Source organism: Erpetoichthys calabaricus, chromosome 8 (assembly GCF_900747795.2).
Source record: "Erpetoichthys calabaricus chromosome 8, fErpCal1.3, whole genome shotgun sequence".
Taxonomy (NCBI): Eukaryota; Metazoa; Chordata; class Cladistia; order Polypteriformes; family Polypteridae; genus Erpetoichthys; species Erpetoichthys calabaricus.
In genome coordinates this window covers 180,068,805-180,085,202 of record NC_041401.2, presented here as the reverse complement: position 1 = coordinate 180,085,202, position 16,398 = coordinate 180,068,805, and the positions used below count along the sequence as shown (strand labels likewise).

The 16,398-nt window shown below is 38.6% G+C and overlaps 1 protein-coding gene across 4 annotated transcripts in view; it reads left to right on the top strand.

The window, feature by feature from the left end:
* Positions 1-16,398, top strand: part of LOC114656662 (rootletin-like) — a 141,008-nt gene that overhangs the window by 44,676 nt on the left and 79,934 nt on the right. Inside the window, exons 1-2 of one of the 4 annotated variants that reach the window (XM_051930743.1) lie at positions 10,415-10,507; positions 13,925-13,972. The exons of the other annotated variants lie outside the window; for them this stretch is intronic. Coding sequence (XP_051786703.1) covers positions 10,430-10,507; positions 13,925-13,972 — 126 coding nt within the window. The 5' untranslated portion in view covers positions 10,415-10,429. Of the gene's footprint in view, positions 1-10,414; positions 10,508-13,924; positions 13,973-16,398 lie in introns of those variants that run through there. 4 annotated transcript variants of the gene reach the window in all.

Below are 16,398 nucleotides of genomic sequence, written 5' to 3'. Positions count from 1 at the left end.
GAGCCACCACTCTGCCCTTATATACATAGAAACCAAATTATGACAACACAGAAAACTGAAAAAATACATACATGCAGTAAATACATGAAAGTAAACGAACAAAGAAGACATCCAAAAGAAAAATAAAAAACAAATCCTGGCTAAGAAATGAAACTGGTATTTGGTGTTTATATAAGGAACAAGCAGATTGAGGACCTGTGAGGCCTTTGTTTCTCACACTGATGTTCTTGTTCTCTTATGCAGTTGTGCATCAGGACCTTCCTGTTCTTCTTCTATCCTGCTTAGATCCCGTTCAGCCAAGACAGTAGTAGACACCTTTTTATGAAATGTTCAGTTTTTTTGGCAATCCATCACATGGAATGACCTTCATTTTGCAAAATTTACAACAGACTGATGTTTTTCTTGAGAAGCTATTTTGTTTTGAACATTTATGAACTTTACCTTGTATGTGATGCAACCCAAGGAAAGAAAATTGACTTTGCTTTTCTGAACACAATACAATTGCAAAGGTTTCTCTAATAACTATTTAGTATTTAAAGATAATGAGTTAAGGATGAGCTAAGATACCTTTAAGGTCCACTCTTATATAAAATCCTTGCTCTAATACTGAGATAGTGGCATTGTGTAGTATGATGGGGGCTCAGCTGATGTCACCAGGAACAGCTTCGCTCACAGCGTTCAAAAGGAGTACATGCTTGACCAAAATTGGGGGGGTTTCTGTTAGCTCAGGCTGAGAAGAGACTGCTTCTGACAGCCATTACAATCAAGGTGTTACAGGTTTATCACTGAACAACGGCAGTTACCACCGTTCAAATCTGAGAACTGAGATGGCTCGTGGTGCGAGTCCATGGCAATACGGCGGTTTTTCTGTGCTTCAATCTTCACTCTTATCTGTTGGTTATGGAATTTGATTTTGTATTATTTTGACTTGTTTTTTGAGTTAATGATTCTTCTTTTTTGTTCTAGTTTTTTTAATCTTTTCATTTAAATTCTTTCTCGTTTATGTTTTATTTCTATTGATTCTTTTTGAAGAAAATAGGTCTTTGAATTCATATGTGACTGATAAATTCTAAATCAGTCATTTCCAGCAGTAATGGCTATTTGCAACATTAATAATGTCTTGGATGTATTTTTAGATCAATTTAACTGTACCTTAACAAAAAAGCACCAATTTCTATCAAAAGCAAGAAAATTCCAAAGTTACTCCAAATATTTGAACTCTAGTGTAAGTTGAAGACTGAAGAAACAGTAGCGGTAGGAATCACTCCTTTGGGTTAGGGTTAGCCGCAGAGGTGGGTAGAGTAGCCAAAAATTGTACTCAAGTAAGAGTAGCGTTACTTCAAAATAATGTGACTCAAGTAGAAGTAAAAAGTAGTCATCTAAAAAATTATTCAAGTAAGAGTAAAAAAGTATTTGGTGAAAAGACTACTCAAGTACTAAGTAACTGTTTGATCATAATAAATGATTTATTTTTTAGAAATGTTGTAATAAGACAGACAAAAATATAAAATAATGTGCAAATTCTGCTATTTCCAAATTATCCATCCATCTATCTATCCATTATTCAACCCACTATATCCTAACTACAGGGTCACGGGGGTCGGCTGAAGCCAATCCCAGCCAACACAGGGTGCAAGGAAGGAAACAAACCCCGGGCAGGGCGCCAGCCCACCGCAGGGCACACACACCCACTAGGGACAATTTAGAATCGCCAGTGCACCTAACCTACTTGTTTCTGGACTGTGGGAGGAAACCCACACAGACACGGGGAGAACATGCAAACTCCACGCAGGGAGGACCCGGGAAGTGAACCCAGGTCTCCTTACTGCGAGGCAGCAGCGCTACTTTCCAAATAATAAAATAAAAAATGAGTAAAAATAAATAACATCTTTACAAAATAAAGTTGCACAAATAAGACAAAGTTCCAAATCTCAGTTTTTCACAGCAAAGCTTTTGAAGCCGATACCTACAGTAGGTAACATGTATGTTTGAACAGTGCAAACTACTTACAGTGGCAAGATATCCTGACTGTACACTGACCATATAGTTCTGCATATTCACTTGCCCTCCAAATAGCACAGCTGATAGAAAATAACATTAGAACAAGGCAGCTTGTGCACGTCCAAGAAGTCTCACTTTACCGTGACTGTCTGTGTCTGTGAGTGTTTGGTTAAAACCTGCTTGCTCTTCACTCAGTGTAGGGATGGTTAAGCTTCAGTAGGAGTTGGCTCTCATTTTTCATGTATTCTTTCTTTCCCTGTCTGCTTTCTGTGAGGAGTTTGTGCCACTATGCCGCCATAGTTTGTGTGTGGTCATGTGACTGCATGGCTACATCTGATTTGTGAAACGGAGCCATGTGATTATTGTTGCTACGTCTGATTGGTGAAACGAAGTCTTGTGATTATTGTTGCTACGTCTGATTGGTGAAACGAAGTCTTGTGATTATTGTTGCTATGTCTGATTGGTGAAATAGTCATGTAGTAGATCTACTGGCGACTTCTCTCTGGCAAAAATATAGCATATATAATGGAAAAAAAGTAACGATTTGAGTGTTTCCCAATGTAGCGGAGTAAGAGTAGCGTTTCTTCTTCACAAATGTACTCAAGTAAAAGTAAAAAGTATGGTGCAGTAAAACTATTCTTAGAAGTACAATTTTTTAAAAAAGTTACTCAAGTAAATGTAACGGAGTAAATGTAACTTGTTACTACCCACCTCTGGTTAGCCGGTTAAAATCCCGTTACTGCCAGAAGGGATCTTACTCCGTCAGGCCCTTGAGCAAGTCCCTTAACCTGAAAATTGTTCCAAGGGTGCTGTACAACGGCTGACCGTGCGCTCTGACCTCCAAAGGTCAAATGTGAAGACAATCTCCCATTGGGGATTAATAAAGTACACTACCAGTTTTGGATTACTTCAGTTTTTCTTCAAACTGAATTAGTTGAAATACAATGAATGACCTAAAAATGGTGAAAAGGTAAGAGTAAACTGCTAGAAGTTTAAATTTAAAATTTAGGTATGCAAAAACTGGAAAAAGGATATTTCAGAGTATTATAAATTGGGCCTTCTGTAGGTTGTAACCTATGAGTTGTTCCCTGAAGATGTTCTGCAGCAATTAAAGTAAATTAAGCCTTGCAAGTTGAAGCAAACAATTTGCACAGGTGACCAAACCTCTGTTGATTACTTAAAAACCCTCTGTCTGTCTTAAAGCAGCTCAGCTCCAAATGAGACACCACCTTCTGGATGACATCTCCCTTTTATATCGCCCCGGAGTGGAAGGGAAGGGGCTTCTCTGGCTCCATTGTTCTCATGGGGCAGTTTCTCAGCACTGTGAAGGATTAAAAGTACACAAGATTGTTAGCGACAATGCATCCTCCCGTTCCAGGATGGTACCACATACCTTACGTGAGCCTGGAAGGTGACCCTCTGGTGCACATGCATTACAAATTATTACACTTGGAGTTTCTGTCGTCCTAAATATTTTGCTCGCTGACTCTTTGCTGCTCCAGTTTTGGTCTGTGGGGTGCGTGCTGGATTGTTTAGGCTGTGACTTCTGTCTCTATGCTGCCTTGATTTTGTTGTTTTCATATAGTGCTTTTGCTCAGGCTTTGGGAATTACAGATTTATTCTCAGTGGGAGCCTGCAACTGCTGTTTGTAAAAGCAGATAATTGTGGAGGCTACAGGAATGACCATGAGCAAGTGAGCGAGAGAGAGAGAGTGTGTGAGAGAGAGAGAGAGAGAGGTCGAGCGAGGCAGAGAACGAGTGAACGAGAGAGAGAAAGAGAACGAGGCGCTCAACATCAGTGAAAATCCGCATGCGACCGGCTCATCTACGCACTTGAATCTGAAGGGGTTTAGGATGAGAAACAAAGGATTTAACATCTGAACAGGAACTTCCGTCTACCCAGGAATGGATGAAGAGGCTGTGTTGGAGGAGCAGGCCTCTGAAGCAACTGAACCGAATAAGGAGGATGCTACAGAGGAGGACGAGGCAGAAATAGCAACAGCTGGGTTCTATGTGAAGAAGAGGGTGGAGCGGGCAAGTAGCCATAGCCTGAGACAGCACTGCTGCATGTAGAAATGATACTGAGGGTCTGGGGGTTGCTAGGAAACCGATTCAGTTTGTATTTAACCATAAAATGATTGCATTGAAGCATAAGTATATTCCGGAGCTAAGCTGTGTGTTAAGTGTAGTAATAAAAACTCGTCAGCTCCTGAAACTCTCTTTGGGAGTACACTGGGGTGCCTAAGTCAGCAGAAAGAACATTTTATAGCGTACCGTTTAACATTTTACATAGTCATTTTGTGTCCTGGCCTCATGAGAGGGACACTAGCAGCACACAAACAAGCTTTACTTTTCATAGTACCTTTCATTAGTGAACATCCCTAGGTACTGTACCTGTACACTGCTATGGTGTTCATACATACACATACAGTACTGTGCAAAAGTCCTAGGTATGTTGGACAGTTCACAAAAATCTTTTTATTATAATGTACGTTTTTTATATCCTCTGCATTCGTGTGTTAATAGAAAAGATCGGATCTTACAGTTCCAAACATTCCTTTGTAACGCAATAAGACATTCAAATGTCCTTAAAGAAAGAAACTATCATAGTAACAGAGCACTTTCCAGTTAAAAAACATGAGATCTTTGAAGGCCTGTAGCCCAGTGTTTGTTTGAGATGCTAATGATCAATAAACTGAAATAGAAACAGTCGTGTAGAGGGAATGAAACTGGTCAAGAGACAATTGTACTAAAAATGGGAGGTAGCGGTAGAAGTGACAGTTTAACTTGCACCATGGCAAAAGTGAGCACAATGCACAAGGTGGTCATCCTGCATCATCAAGGTCTCTCCCAAGCAGACAGGTGTTTCTAGATATGCTCTCCAAGCTCTTCTGCAGAAGCACAAAACGAACAGGTGAGGAAACACAGTGGTCAGCTACAGGAACAGAGTGCATTAAACAAGAAATATTCCTATTGAAATTAGAAGATGAATAGTACCACTTAGAACTGGAAGAAACCACTGGGACTGAGGTACACCCATCTACAGAAGTGGTCTTCACAGGAGAGTTACAACTAACCAAAAAAGCCTTTCCTCCAAAGAGGAAACAAAGCCAAACTACTCACTTAAGAATTAAAACACAAGGACTGGGGTGCAGAAATGTGGCAGCAAGTGCTCTGGATTGATGAGTCAAAGCTTGAACAGAAGACAATGTGTCTGCAGAAGGGCCGGAGAATGGTACAAGGGTGATTGTCCTTTGGCAACACTCAAGTTTCCCTCCAGATTTGGGATTGCATTTCCACAAACAGAGAAGGTTGTTTGATCAAAATTAATGGTCCCTTCACGGGGAGATTTTTATCCATTATGCAATACCATCATGGAGGTGTCTGATCGCATCCTGGTGTCATTCTGCAGCATGACCATAACTTCAAACACACAACTAAAGTTTTTACAACAAAACGAGGAACAGGGAATCCTGCAACAGATGGTGTGACCAGCACAGAGTCCTGAGCTCCACATCTTCCAGCCAGTCATGGATTACACATAAGACAGCCAAAGTCTGCAGTGGAACCACTTACCACACGAGAACCTTCAAAAATAGCATGACAGTGGACTGAAGAGAAGACAATGGGTGGACACACCAAAGATTGATTTCATTGATGTTTATTCTGTTTATTGCAATTACTAGGAAGTTTATTGAGTCATAAAAAGTATTCATGGCTTCATTTTTGAAAGTATTCCCAATTTACGTGCCTAAGACTTTTGTATAGTACTGCTAGGTTAAGAGACTTGTTGAGTGGAACGTAAGTTAGTCACTGCCATTAGACCACACTGCCTAAAAAACAATTAAAGACAAATCTAGGAATAGATGAGACTGGTACCTAATTGTTAGTCTCAAATATGAGAGACTATCTAGTAGTGACCTTAAAGGATGATGAGTAGTTGTATTGTCACATGTACAAAGTACAGGGAAGTTCTCCCTTGCTTGTTCGGCCATCAGTCAACATGTTTCCACTCTAATCAAGAATGTATTCCAATAGCTGGGGCTTCATGCGAAGGATTAAACAAGATCATTACCAATATTAAGAGTCTCTCAGAGTTTCACTTATCTCAACAACAACAACAACAACATTTGTTTCTATAGCACATTTTCATACAAATGATGTAGCACAAAGAGCTTTACAAGATAAAGAAAGAAAAAATAAAAAATATAAAAATAAAATTAGGCAATTCCAATTAACAAAGAATAAAGTAAGGTTCGTTGGCCAGGGAGGACAAAACAAAATACTCCAAACGGAGAAAAAAACAAAATCTGCAGGGGTTCTGAGGCCACGAGACCACCTAGCCCCCTCTAGGCATTCTACCTAACATAAAATATCTCAATCAGTCCTCATGGTTTTCAGGCTTCACATTGAAGAATTTGATGGTGATGGTCATGTGAACCTCTGACCTTCAATCCATCAATGTAGGGACTGTATGGTGACCTGATCAGGTAGTGATGGCGCAGATCGACACCACAGAAAACCGGAAAAAGAACAGCAGAGAAAGCAGTTAGGGGTTAGTACGGATTGCGGAGCCATGAAAAAAATGATAATTAAATGTATATACCGAATATTAGGGTTACACTAAAATGAAGCTATGAGAAAGCCATGTTAAAATAATGAGTTTTTAACAGTTTTTTAAAGTGCTCCACCATATTAGCTTGGTGAATTTCTGTTGGTAAGCTACAGTAGTACCTCTGGTCACGACCGTAATCCGCTCCAAAAGTCTGGATGCGACCCAATTTGGTCACGACCCAAACGTAATTTCCCCATAAGATTGTATGTAAATACAATTAGTCCGTTCCAGACCGTACGAACTATATGTAAATATATATTTTTTTAAGCACAAAAATAGTTAATTATACCATAGAATGCACAGTGTAATAGTAAACTAAATGCAAAAACATTGAATAACACTGAGAAAACCTTGAACAACAGAGAAAACTAACATTGTAAGAGTTTGCGCTAGACCCTTACGAACCGCTCGCTGTAAACACTTTTTTTTAATGAGTTTTAAGCACAGGGGAAAAAAATTAAATGCCACTTCTCTTGTAAAACTTTTCAAACCATCCTCTACTGGCTTTAAATTCCTCACCTTCGCCACTCAAAGAAGGATTTTTTTTTCAGCAAATCGCCATGAATCTTCCTGGCTTTCTCGCATATGATCGCCTCGCTTACGCTATCCCCTGCAAGTTGCTTCTCGTTCAACCACAATAACAACAGTTTTTCCACCTCTTCCAGCACTTGAGGCCTCTGCTTGGTTAACATTAAAGTATCTATCTATCTATCTATCTATCTATCTATCTATCTATCTATCTATCTATCTATCTATCTATCTATCTATCTATCTATCTATCTATCTATCTATCTATCTATCTATCTATCTATCTATCTATCTAACATTCTAACTCCTTTTGAAACATCAGCTACTTTGTTAGGCCCTGTATATGCAAAAAAAAGAACATGGGAAACGGAGAATGGGAAATCACTGGCGCGTATGAACGCACGTAGGGAAACTGGACCTCCAGTGTTTTTGTTCGCCACCAGTGTGTGTGGTCATGAACAGATGCAAAATTTTGGCAAACTTTTTGATCGTAACCCAATTTGTACGTGTTCGGAAACATTCGTGACCAGAGGTTCTGCTGTATTCCAGATTTTAGGTGCCTAACAGCAGAAGGCCACCTCATCACTTCTTTTAAGTTTAGCTCTTGGAATTCTAACCAGACCCTCATTTGAAGATCTAAGGTTACGATTTGGAGTGTAAGGTGAGAGGCATTCCGAGATATAGGACTGAGCGAGATTATTGAAGTATTTGTAAACCATAAGAATTATTTTAAAGTCAATTCTAAATGACATGGCTAACCAATGTAGTGACACCAAAACCGGTGTGATGTGCTCAGATTTTCTTTTCCTAGTTAAGATTCTGGCAGTTGCATTCTGCGCTCGTTGCAGCCGATTGATGTCTTTCTTGGGTGGTCCTGAGAGGAGTGCGTTACAGTAATCTAGTCGACTGAAAACAAAAGCATGAACTCATTTGCAGCATCTTGCAAAGTTATAAGGGACCTAACTTTTGCTATATTTCTTAAGTGAAAAAATGCTGTCCTACTAATCTGATTAATATGTGATTTAAAATTTATGTCAGAGTCAATAATTACCCCTAAATTCTTTACCTGTGTCTTGACTTTTAAGTCTAATGGATCAAGTTCATTTCTAATACCCTCGTTATACAGTGATCCCTCGCTATATCGCGCTTCGCCTTTCGCGGCTTCACTCCATCGCGGATTTTATATGTAAGCATATTTAAATATATATCGCGGATTTTTTGCTGGTTCGCGGATTTCTGCGGACAATGGGTCTTTTAATTTCTGGTACACGCTTCCTCAGTTGGTTTGCCCAGTTGATTTCATACAAGGGACGCTATTGGCAGATGGCTGAGAAGCTAGATTGCTTATTTTACTCTCTCTCTTGCGCAGACTTTCTCTGATCCTGACGTATGGGGATTGAGCAGGGGGGCTGTTCGCACACCTAGACGATACGGACGCTCGTCTAAAAATGCTGAAAGATTATCTTCACATTGGTATCTTTTGTGCAGCTGCTTCCCATGCTGCACAGTGCTTCGCATACTTAAAAGCTCGAAGGGCACGTATTGATTTTTGACTGAAAAACAAACTCTGTCTCTCTCTCTCTCTCTCTCTCTTTGTCTGCTCCTGACGGAGGGGGTGTGAGCTGCCGCCTTCAACAGCTTTGTGCTGCGGTGCTTCGCATGCTTAAAAGCAAACAGCCCTATTGATTTGTTTGCTAGAGATTGTTTTCTCTATCTATGTGACATTCTGTGCTCCTGACACGCACTCCTTTAAAGAGGAAGATATGTTTGCATTCTTTTAATTGTGAGACAGAACTGTCATCTCTGTCTTGTCATGGAGCACAGTTTAAACTTTTGAAAAAATAGACAAATGTTTGTTTGCAGTGTTTGAATAACGTTCATGTCTCTCTACAACCTCCTGTGTTTCTGCGCAAATCTGTGACCCAAGCATGACAATCTAAAAATAACCATATAAACATATGGTTTGTACTTCGCGGATTTTCTTATTTCGTGGGTGACTCTGGAACGCAACCCCCGCGATGGAGGAGGGATTACTGTATTCATTTTTGCCAATCACTAAGATTTCCAATTTCTCCTTATTTAGATAGATTTAGATTTTATGATATATGTCATCTCACTTTCTGAAACTGCTTTTCCTGTTGAGTTTGCTGTGGCATTTGGCCGTGTAGGTGAGCTCAGACTTTCCTGTCCCCAGGCCACAGATGTCAGTTGTTAGTGGGGAATTCCATTCTGCCATGTTCTAGGTCTGTCATAGGGTCCTTGCCCAGTGGGATGTATCTGGAGCATAGAGTAGCCACCCAAGGGGCTTCTTTACAACATGCCCAAACCACCTTAACCTGCTCCTTTCGACCCAGCGAAGCAGCGACTCTACTCCGAGATGCTTTAGAATTGCTGAGCTTTTCTCACTATCACAGCATCTCCAAGTCAGATGTTCATGGTTCTTCCTTAGAATATTGCGGATTGCCCTTTCTGGGTGAAAGGGAGAACAACTGTTCTTAGTAGAGGAGTTCCAGTATGTCAGGATCTTGCTCACGAGTGATGGAAAAAGGGAATGTGAGACTGTGAAGCAGATTGCTGAGATGGCAACTGTTCTGCAGGTGCTATACCACTGTCCATGCTGGTGAAGCAGGATCTTACTCTAAAATCAAAACTTTCGGTTTACCAGAAGGGACGATCTTTATCCTTGTCCTTAGCTTTGATCTTGAGCTGTGGGTAAAGATCAAAAGAATGAGATCACAAGTACAAGTGGCAGAAATTAGGTTTTGTCATAGGGCTGATGGGCCAACACTGTGAGACTCACTTAAAGATGTTCTGTTAATGTTCTTAGTTGTCTTGTCAATCAGCCAAAACTAGAGCCTCACAAAGACAACAGTGCGAACACTCCCATGCTCATTACAAGAGGTGAGTGAGAGGCCTATTTTATTGGGTTCATGATGGGTGACAGTGACTAAGTTACATGTGACTGAAGGTCATCTTTGTGTCTCAGGGTGACGCAACATAAAAGCAACATGCAGAAAGATTGGTATTTTAGGCAATGAACTTAACTCTGTTATAGTAGGATCCAACAAATTAGGATGGAGGTACATTAGCGAATATAAAACTGTATCCAAAAGTGTGTTCACCTTATATATACGTAGTTTGCGATTACTTAATTAATTAATTAGTTTCATTTTGAGCCTGCAGCACTGTGAGAATGACGTCTCAGTATAACAAACAGACTCTGAATTAATGACCTGGCCAGTTGCAGAATCAAAGAACCCACCTTGATGCACCAAGCCAACATCTGATGAGTCTGTCTGTTGTTCTGTTGCAGCTGGAGGAGTTTCTGAAGCTGAAAGGGAAGGATGGAGTAACAAATGAAGATGTGGGTATTTAGGATGACCATAGGCAGTGTGTGTTATGTGTCTGAAATGATTTAAGTTGGCTTGTCTTCATTGTGGCAGCAAGTGTTTTACAACCTGTGCAAAGTACTGCGTTATCCTACCTACTACACCATTCTGTAGTAGCTGCTCACCATTCATTATTTCACTAAGCCTACAGAATTTTTAGTTGCATTGTGCAAATCAATCCGTTTATCCCTTCTATGTTGTCATATTTTGTAGAAGGGGTTTGAGGGCTTAATTTTGTGTTGTGTTTTAATTTTTTTTTGTACAGTAAGCATTCATTATAAGAAGCATAGTCCTGAAGTATGGTAGCCTGCCACTAATACACCTCATATCAGCTGTGTGTTTATCTTTAATTTTAAAAGATCTTTGAAGCTAATCCATCATTTAGTATCACTGAGATGCCTACAAAATGTCCAGCGTGAAGATCTAATACTTGCATAGGTATAAATGCATGCTGCCATGTTGGCTTGTAAAGCAGAATAAACCCAATATATGTGTGATTATTTATGTCTTCCCTGAAATGAACTATTATCCTGTCTAGACTGATCTTTCTCCTTGAACTGTGTGTTTTCTGCTGGGTTCCAGATGAGAAATTCTATAGTTGAAACGGAAATGGGAGATGGAGGAAAATTAATTAATGATGGAGTATGGGTTGTGGATCTTCTTTATAATTTTTTTTAAATACAATTGGTCTCAATTTATGTAAATGATTGTAATTACTTATATTCTGGGTATGCAGATTAAAGCGAATCACCTGATAACAATAAATTATTTTTTTTGAAGATCACAATATTATTACAATGAAAAATGAAATATTCCAATGGTATCACTGGAGTTTTATATTGATTTTAGTTATTTATGGCTGGGCAGGGTATTACAATTTTATAGTAATGTAAGTCTAGGTGGAAAATCACATTTAATTTTTTTAGTAATTGTGTAATTGTTAATGAAGGGTGGGATGGTGTTGGATGCTTTTCTGATTATATTTTTTGTTCTTCAGTTATTAGCCATTTATTTATGAAGTAGCTAGATAACAAGCTATTATAGTCATTTTGATAATAATGGTGAGATGTAGCCTTGGCCTGATGCAACACATTTATGATGGCTGAGAAGATTTGGAAGCTTTGGTTGGATGTGGAATTTCTGGGGGTTTTTTTTCTGATTATTACTTATTAATAGTAGTGCCTGTGAGTTTTTTTCTATGAGTAATTATGGAAAATATAGTGTCCTGAAGAATAGATTTTCCATCCATCCATTATCCATCCATCCATCCATTATCCAACCCGCTAAATCCTAACTACAGGGTCACAGGGGTCTGCTGGAGCCAATCCCAGCCAACACAGGGCGCAAGGCAGGGAACAAACCATGGGCAGTGCGCCAGCCCACCGCAGGACAGAATAGATTTTTTTTTTATTGATTATTGTAATTGTTTATGGTGAAGTTAGACATTTGACTCATGTACTTATTATAGGAATGATTTGTTTTGGATTTCTTATGAGTTGGTTTGCTGGAATTGGTTGTTTTATAACAAAGATAATTTCAGTGCATATAAAAAGTCTTCACCCCCTTGGAATGTGTTTTCACATAAAGATAATTTCAGTGCATATAAAAAGTCTTCACCCCCTTGGAATGTGTTTTCACATTGTATTGTTACACAACATTGAACCACAGTGGACTTAAATTTATTAATTATTATTAATTTATTTATGTTTTATCAACAGAAAAAGAACAAACTCTTTCATGTCAGAGTGAATGCAGATCTCTGCAAAATGGTCTAAATTAATTACAACTATAAAACGCAAAATGATTCATTGCATAAGTACGAGGGGGACCTAAAAATTCCTGGAATTGGTTAACAGCACAGGAGGACGGTGTAGTTATCGACTATGCTGTTAGGCATCATGTGCCTTCAGTCTTGTTAATCAGTCCACCGAGTGGCATCGTGCCGAGCTGATCGAGATGTATATTTTGGACATTTACTCTACAATTGTGCACATGACTTTGGCAAATTTTTTTTCTACACTCCAAAAATAAAGCATGTCAGGTCATATTGGACATGAGGAAGAAAAAACATTATTAACTGTAATGATGATAAGTATTTAACTCAAGGACTGTATTTTGTATTAATCATGCTGCAGAGAGCTATATGATTTTTACTTCTATATGAATTTGTTCTTCATTTAGGTAGAAAAAGAATTAAGCTTGTGCACAGTTTAAGGGACTAACTTGCATTCTTTTATGAGAAAATGCTGACCTCTTTATACTAACAGAACACTGTGATATTATAAATCAATGTGATAGTTTCTGAATTCCTGCTTAAACTTATTTGAGCCTATTTCTTAAAACTGTGAGTGCTCTGATAACCTCTTTATCTGAAAGAAGCAATGTACACATTCCAATTCAGTAAGTAGTAAGCTATTATAATTTATGTATAACCTCAAAATGAACTTCCATGTATAGTTTTTTTTTGTTTAATACATGAAGAAGGTATATCGAGGAAGGCCCCACGTTAGGCTACAGGCCGGCTGCTGGCAGACTGATGGTCTGTAGCCTCCTCTCACCAAGAATAAAGAACTTGATTTTTATTTTATATTGGTGTCCGTTTCCCGTTGTTATCAACTTCGGCATCCTCAAACATCAAAACAATGGTGACCGCATTCTTTGACATTAACAAACCTGTAAATAGTTTTTCCATAAACAAACCGTTAATCAGCAACTTTACACTGAATTGCTGTGACGCCTGCGGGAAAACATTAAGAACAGAATGTTGGACAAAGCCGCGCACACAAAAGTGGATTTTGCACTTTGATAGGGCACCTGCACACACCGGACTCTTGGACCAAAAACAATATTAGTTCCTGCTTCACACCTTCCCTATTCACCACATATTGCTGCCTGTGACTTTTTAGTCAAAAAAAAAAATTTCAGGGAACTCGAGATATGGTAACAAAAGTTGAGCAGCGGAAATGTTTCCAGGAATGGAAGAAGCGCTGGGGCAGGGGTTTTATATCTCAAGGGGAGTATTCTGACAGTACCTATAAGGGAAATTGTCTTCTTTACAATTTCAAGAATTTTTGGTTTCCCCCTCATACTCACACCTATATCATCATTTAGTTTTAGAAGAAATGTGCAGCTGAATGCCATCAACTCTTTTAATATCATAACCAGTACAGACAGAATATTTATTACATAATAAAAATTTAATTTTATAATAACCATTATGGTTCATTAGGAGTAGGCAGGATGTGGGATTTTTTTCCAAAAGCAATTGCTAAAGGGCTTTTTTTGTTATTTCCTGTGTCCTTGCCTAAACTTTGCACTTAAAATATCTGATCTTCTCTCTCCTTGTATTTCTGATCTCATTCTCTGATTTTTCTATTTTGGTAATCTGGAAGCTGGAGCAGCCTCTCTGCTGGTGGGGTGGAGGGGCATATGAGGAACAGGTAAGGCAGCCATCAGAAGAGCATGCATGTGATATTGACCTGTTCCTTTTTTAATTTAATTGAAATTATTTCTTGTTAATATGAGTTAAGACCATGGATATCAATATATATACGTGCATATATATATATATATATATATATATATATATATATATATATATATATAGTCCTCTGTTTTAACAGAGTATTCAGATTTTACATGATATGCCTATTCAGTTATGGTATCAGTTGCTCTCCACATTACATGCCAATGTAAATACAAGGACCAAAAAATCATCCGTTATGACAAATGGATTGGGGGGCACAATGTCATGTTAGTGAGTTCTGCTGCTTTATAATTTATGAAGAGTGGGCAAAAATCCTTTCGTCTAGTAACCATCTGTGTGGAGTTGGCACTTTTTTGTTGGTGTGGGTTCTGTTTGCCCGAAAACCCTAAATTGACCCAATATGGGTGAGCGTGTTTGCCTTTCAGTGGACTGGCACCCTGTCTGGTGTTGCTTCCACCCAGGGATGAACTGGAATCAAAAGCTGGTCTTGCACTTTTGTCAGGACTGACTCACTAGAATTTGCTGGACACCGACCACACTTACAGCCCCTTCAGCAGAAGATTTAAATCTTCTATTAAATTGTAAAATAGTACAGTATACTGACTGAGATAAAAGCACAGGCTGCCCAAGATACTCCTGCTTGTCCTCCTGCCTGTCATTGGCTGAGCCTTAACACAAATTAAGAACGTGTGAACAAAGTTAGGCTGTAGTCCTAACTAAACTCCTGTTCATTTATTGATCACTAATTAACTCCACTTTACATATGTTTCAAAGATGACATTCTTACAAAATAAAGCATGAAACAGTTTAGGTCATTCGCAACAGTCAGCTAGAGGGAATAACACCAAAGAGAAGTCTGTTAACTATAGTGTCATCTTGTTTAACACCGGATATTAATGCCACGCTCCTAAACTTATAACCTACCCTTCCCCATTACAGTTGTACTCTACCATGAAAGTATAAGCTGGAAACATTTTTATGAAAACAACTGGTAGATGGAAGAGTCAAAAAACTAAGAATAGAGTTAAAAATGTGAAGGTACTTGAATTTGCACCTAAACGCTAATCCAACCCCAAACTCATTTTAATCACAGTAGGTGTCAAGTCCTAAATACTTTTAGAAACACAAAATCTTTAACTTACCATTTTGAAGAATCCAGTATCTTTAAATGTACACCAGTGACACTACTGGCAGATCTGACCACAGTCTTACTCCCACTTGTCGTTAAATGGTAACCAATCGCTTATCATTGTCCAAGTCCGAAGGTTGTATTGTACTGACTCCAGGCAAGACAGTGAAAATTTGAGAATGGGATCAGCAGAAAAGACGTGGTCTCAGAAGGGCGGAGGTCAAACATCAAAAAGATGGCTGACAGTGACCAATCATTAAAAAAATCACCATGCTATCCCAAAAATCATAGTCGAAAGCCATGAAATAAAATACTGTTGGGCAACTGGTGCACCATGCTGCGGAATTTTCTAGGGGCGCTGTGAAAATTTTTGTAAAATATTTAAAATTGCTAGTGTTTTTGAACTTGTGGTTGATTAAAAAGATAATGTTTAAAAAATATATTTTATGCTGGAAAAACAGATAACAGTTAATCAGATTGTTGAATACACAAATGTATTTATTTTGAATGCAAGTTAAAATTTTCGCTGTTCACCATTCATCATAATATCAACACCAGCGGTGTCAAAAACACATCTCGTGAGACTTAAAAAGTCTCGTTGTTAGAAGATCTCGCTCACTGTACGGATAGAAGAAGGCGGAGCAAATATAGGACGAAAAAATACGAACGCTACATTTTGGTTCTTGCCGACGAGAGAGTATCGCTGTAGCTGCAGCTCTCACCACTTAATTGTCTGAGTATTACTATGGAAAAATTAACCTTATTTTCTCTCTGACACCGCTGATCAACACAGTAAACTTTGTAAACTCAGTGACCTTTTCCAGTTTACCATTTGGAAGCTCTTATCTCTGTGAGCAAGGTTTTTCAACACTTTATGGAAATGAAGTCTAAGAAACGCGAGAGACTTCAAATGATCGACAAGGAAATGCGCGTCTGTCTTTCGAAAATTGATCCTCACAGCAATCTCATATGTGCTGAAAATCTCAACGTTCACATTAATTAAATTTAAGATTTATCCTTTGATTCCTTTATTAATAAAATGTCTTTCAAACTTGTAAAATTAACTGTTTTTATTGGCGATTGTCCATAGATTGTGTCGTCACGACTTTATTTATGGGCAGTCCCTCAGGTGCGTCGCAAAAGAAAATTTTTGGACTTTGTGCGCCGCAACTTGAAAAAGGTAGATGGAAATAATTATTATTATTTTATTTCGCTGAAATAAAATTTGCTATGATAAAAAAAATCAGGAC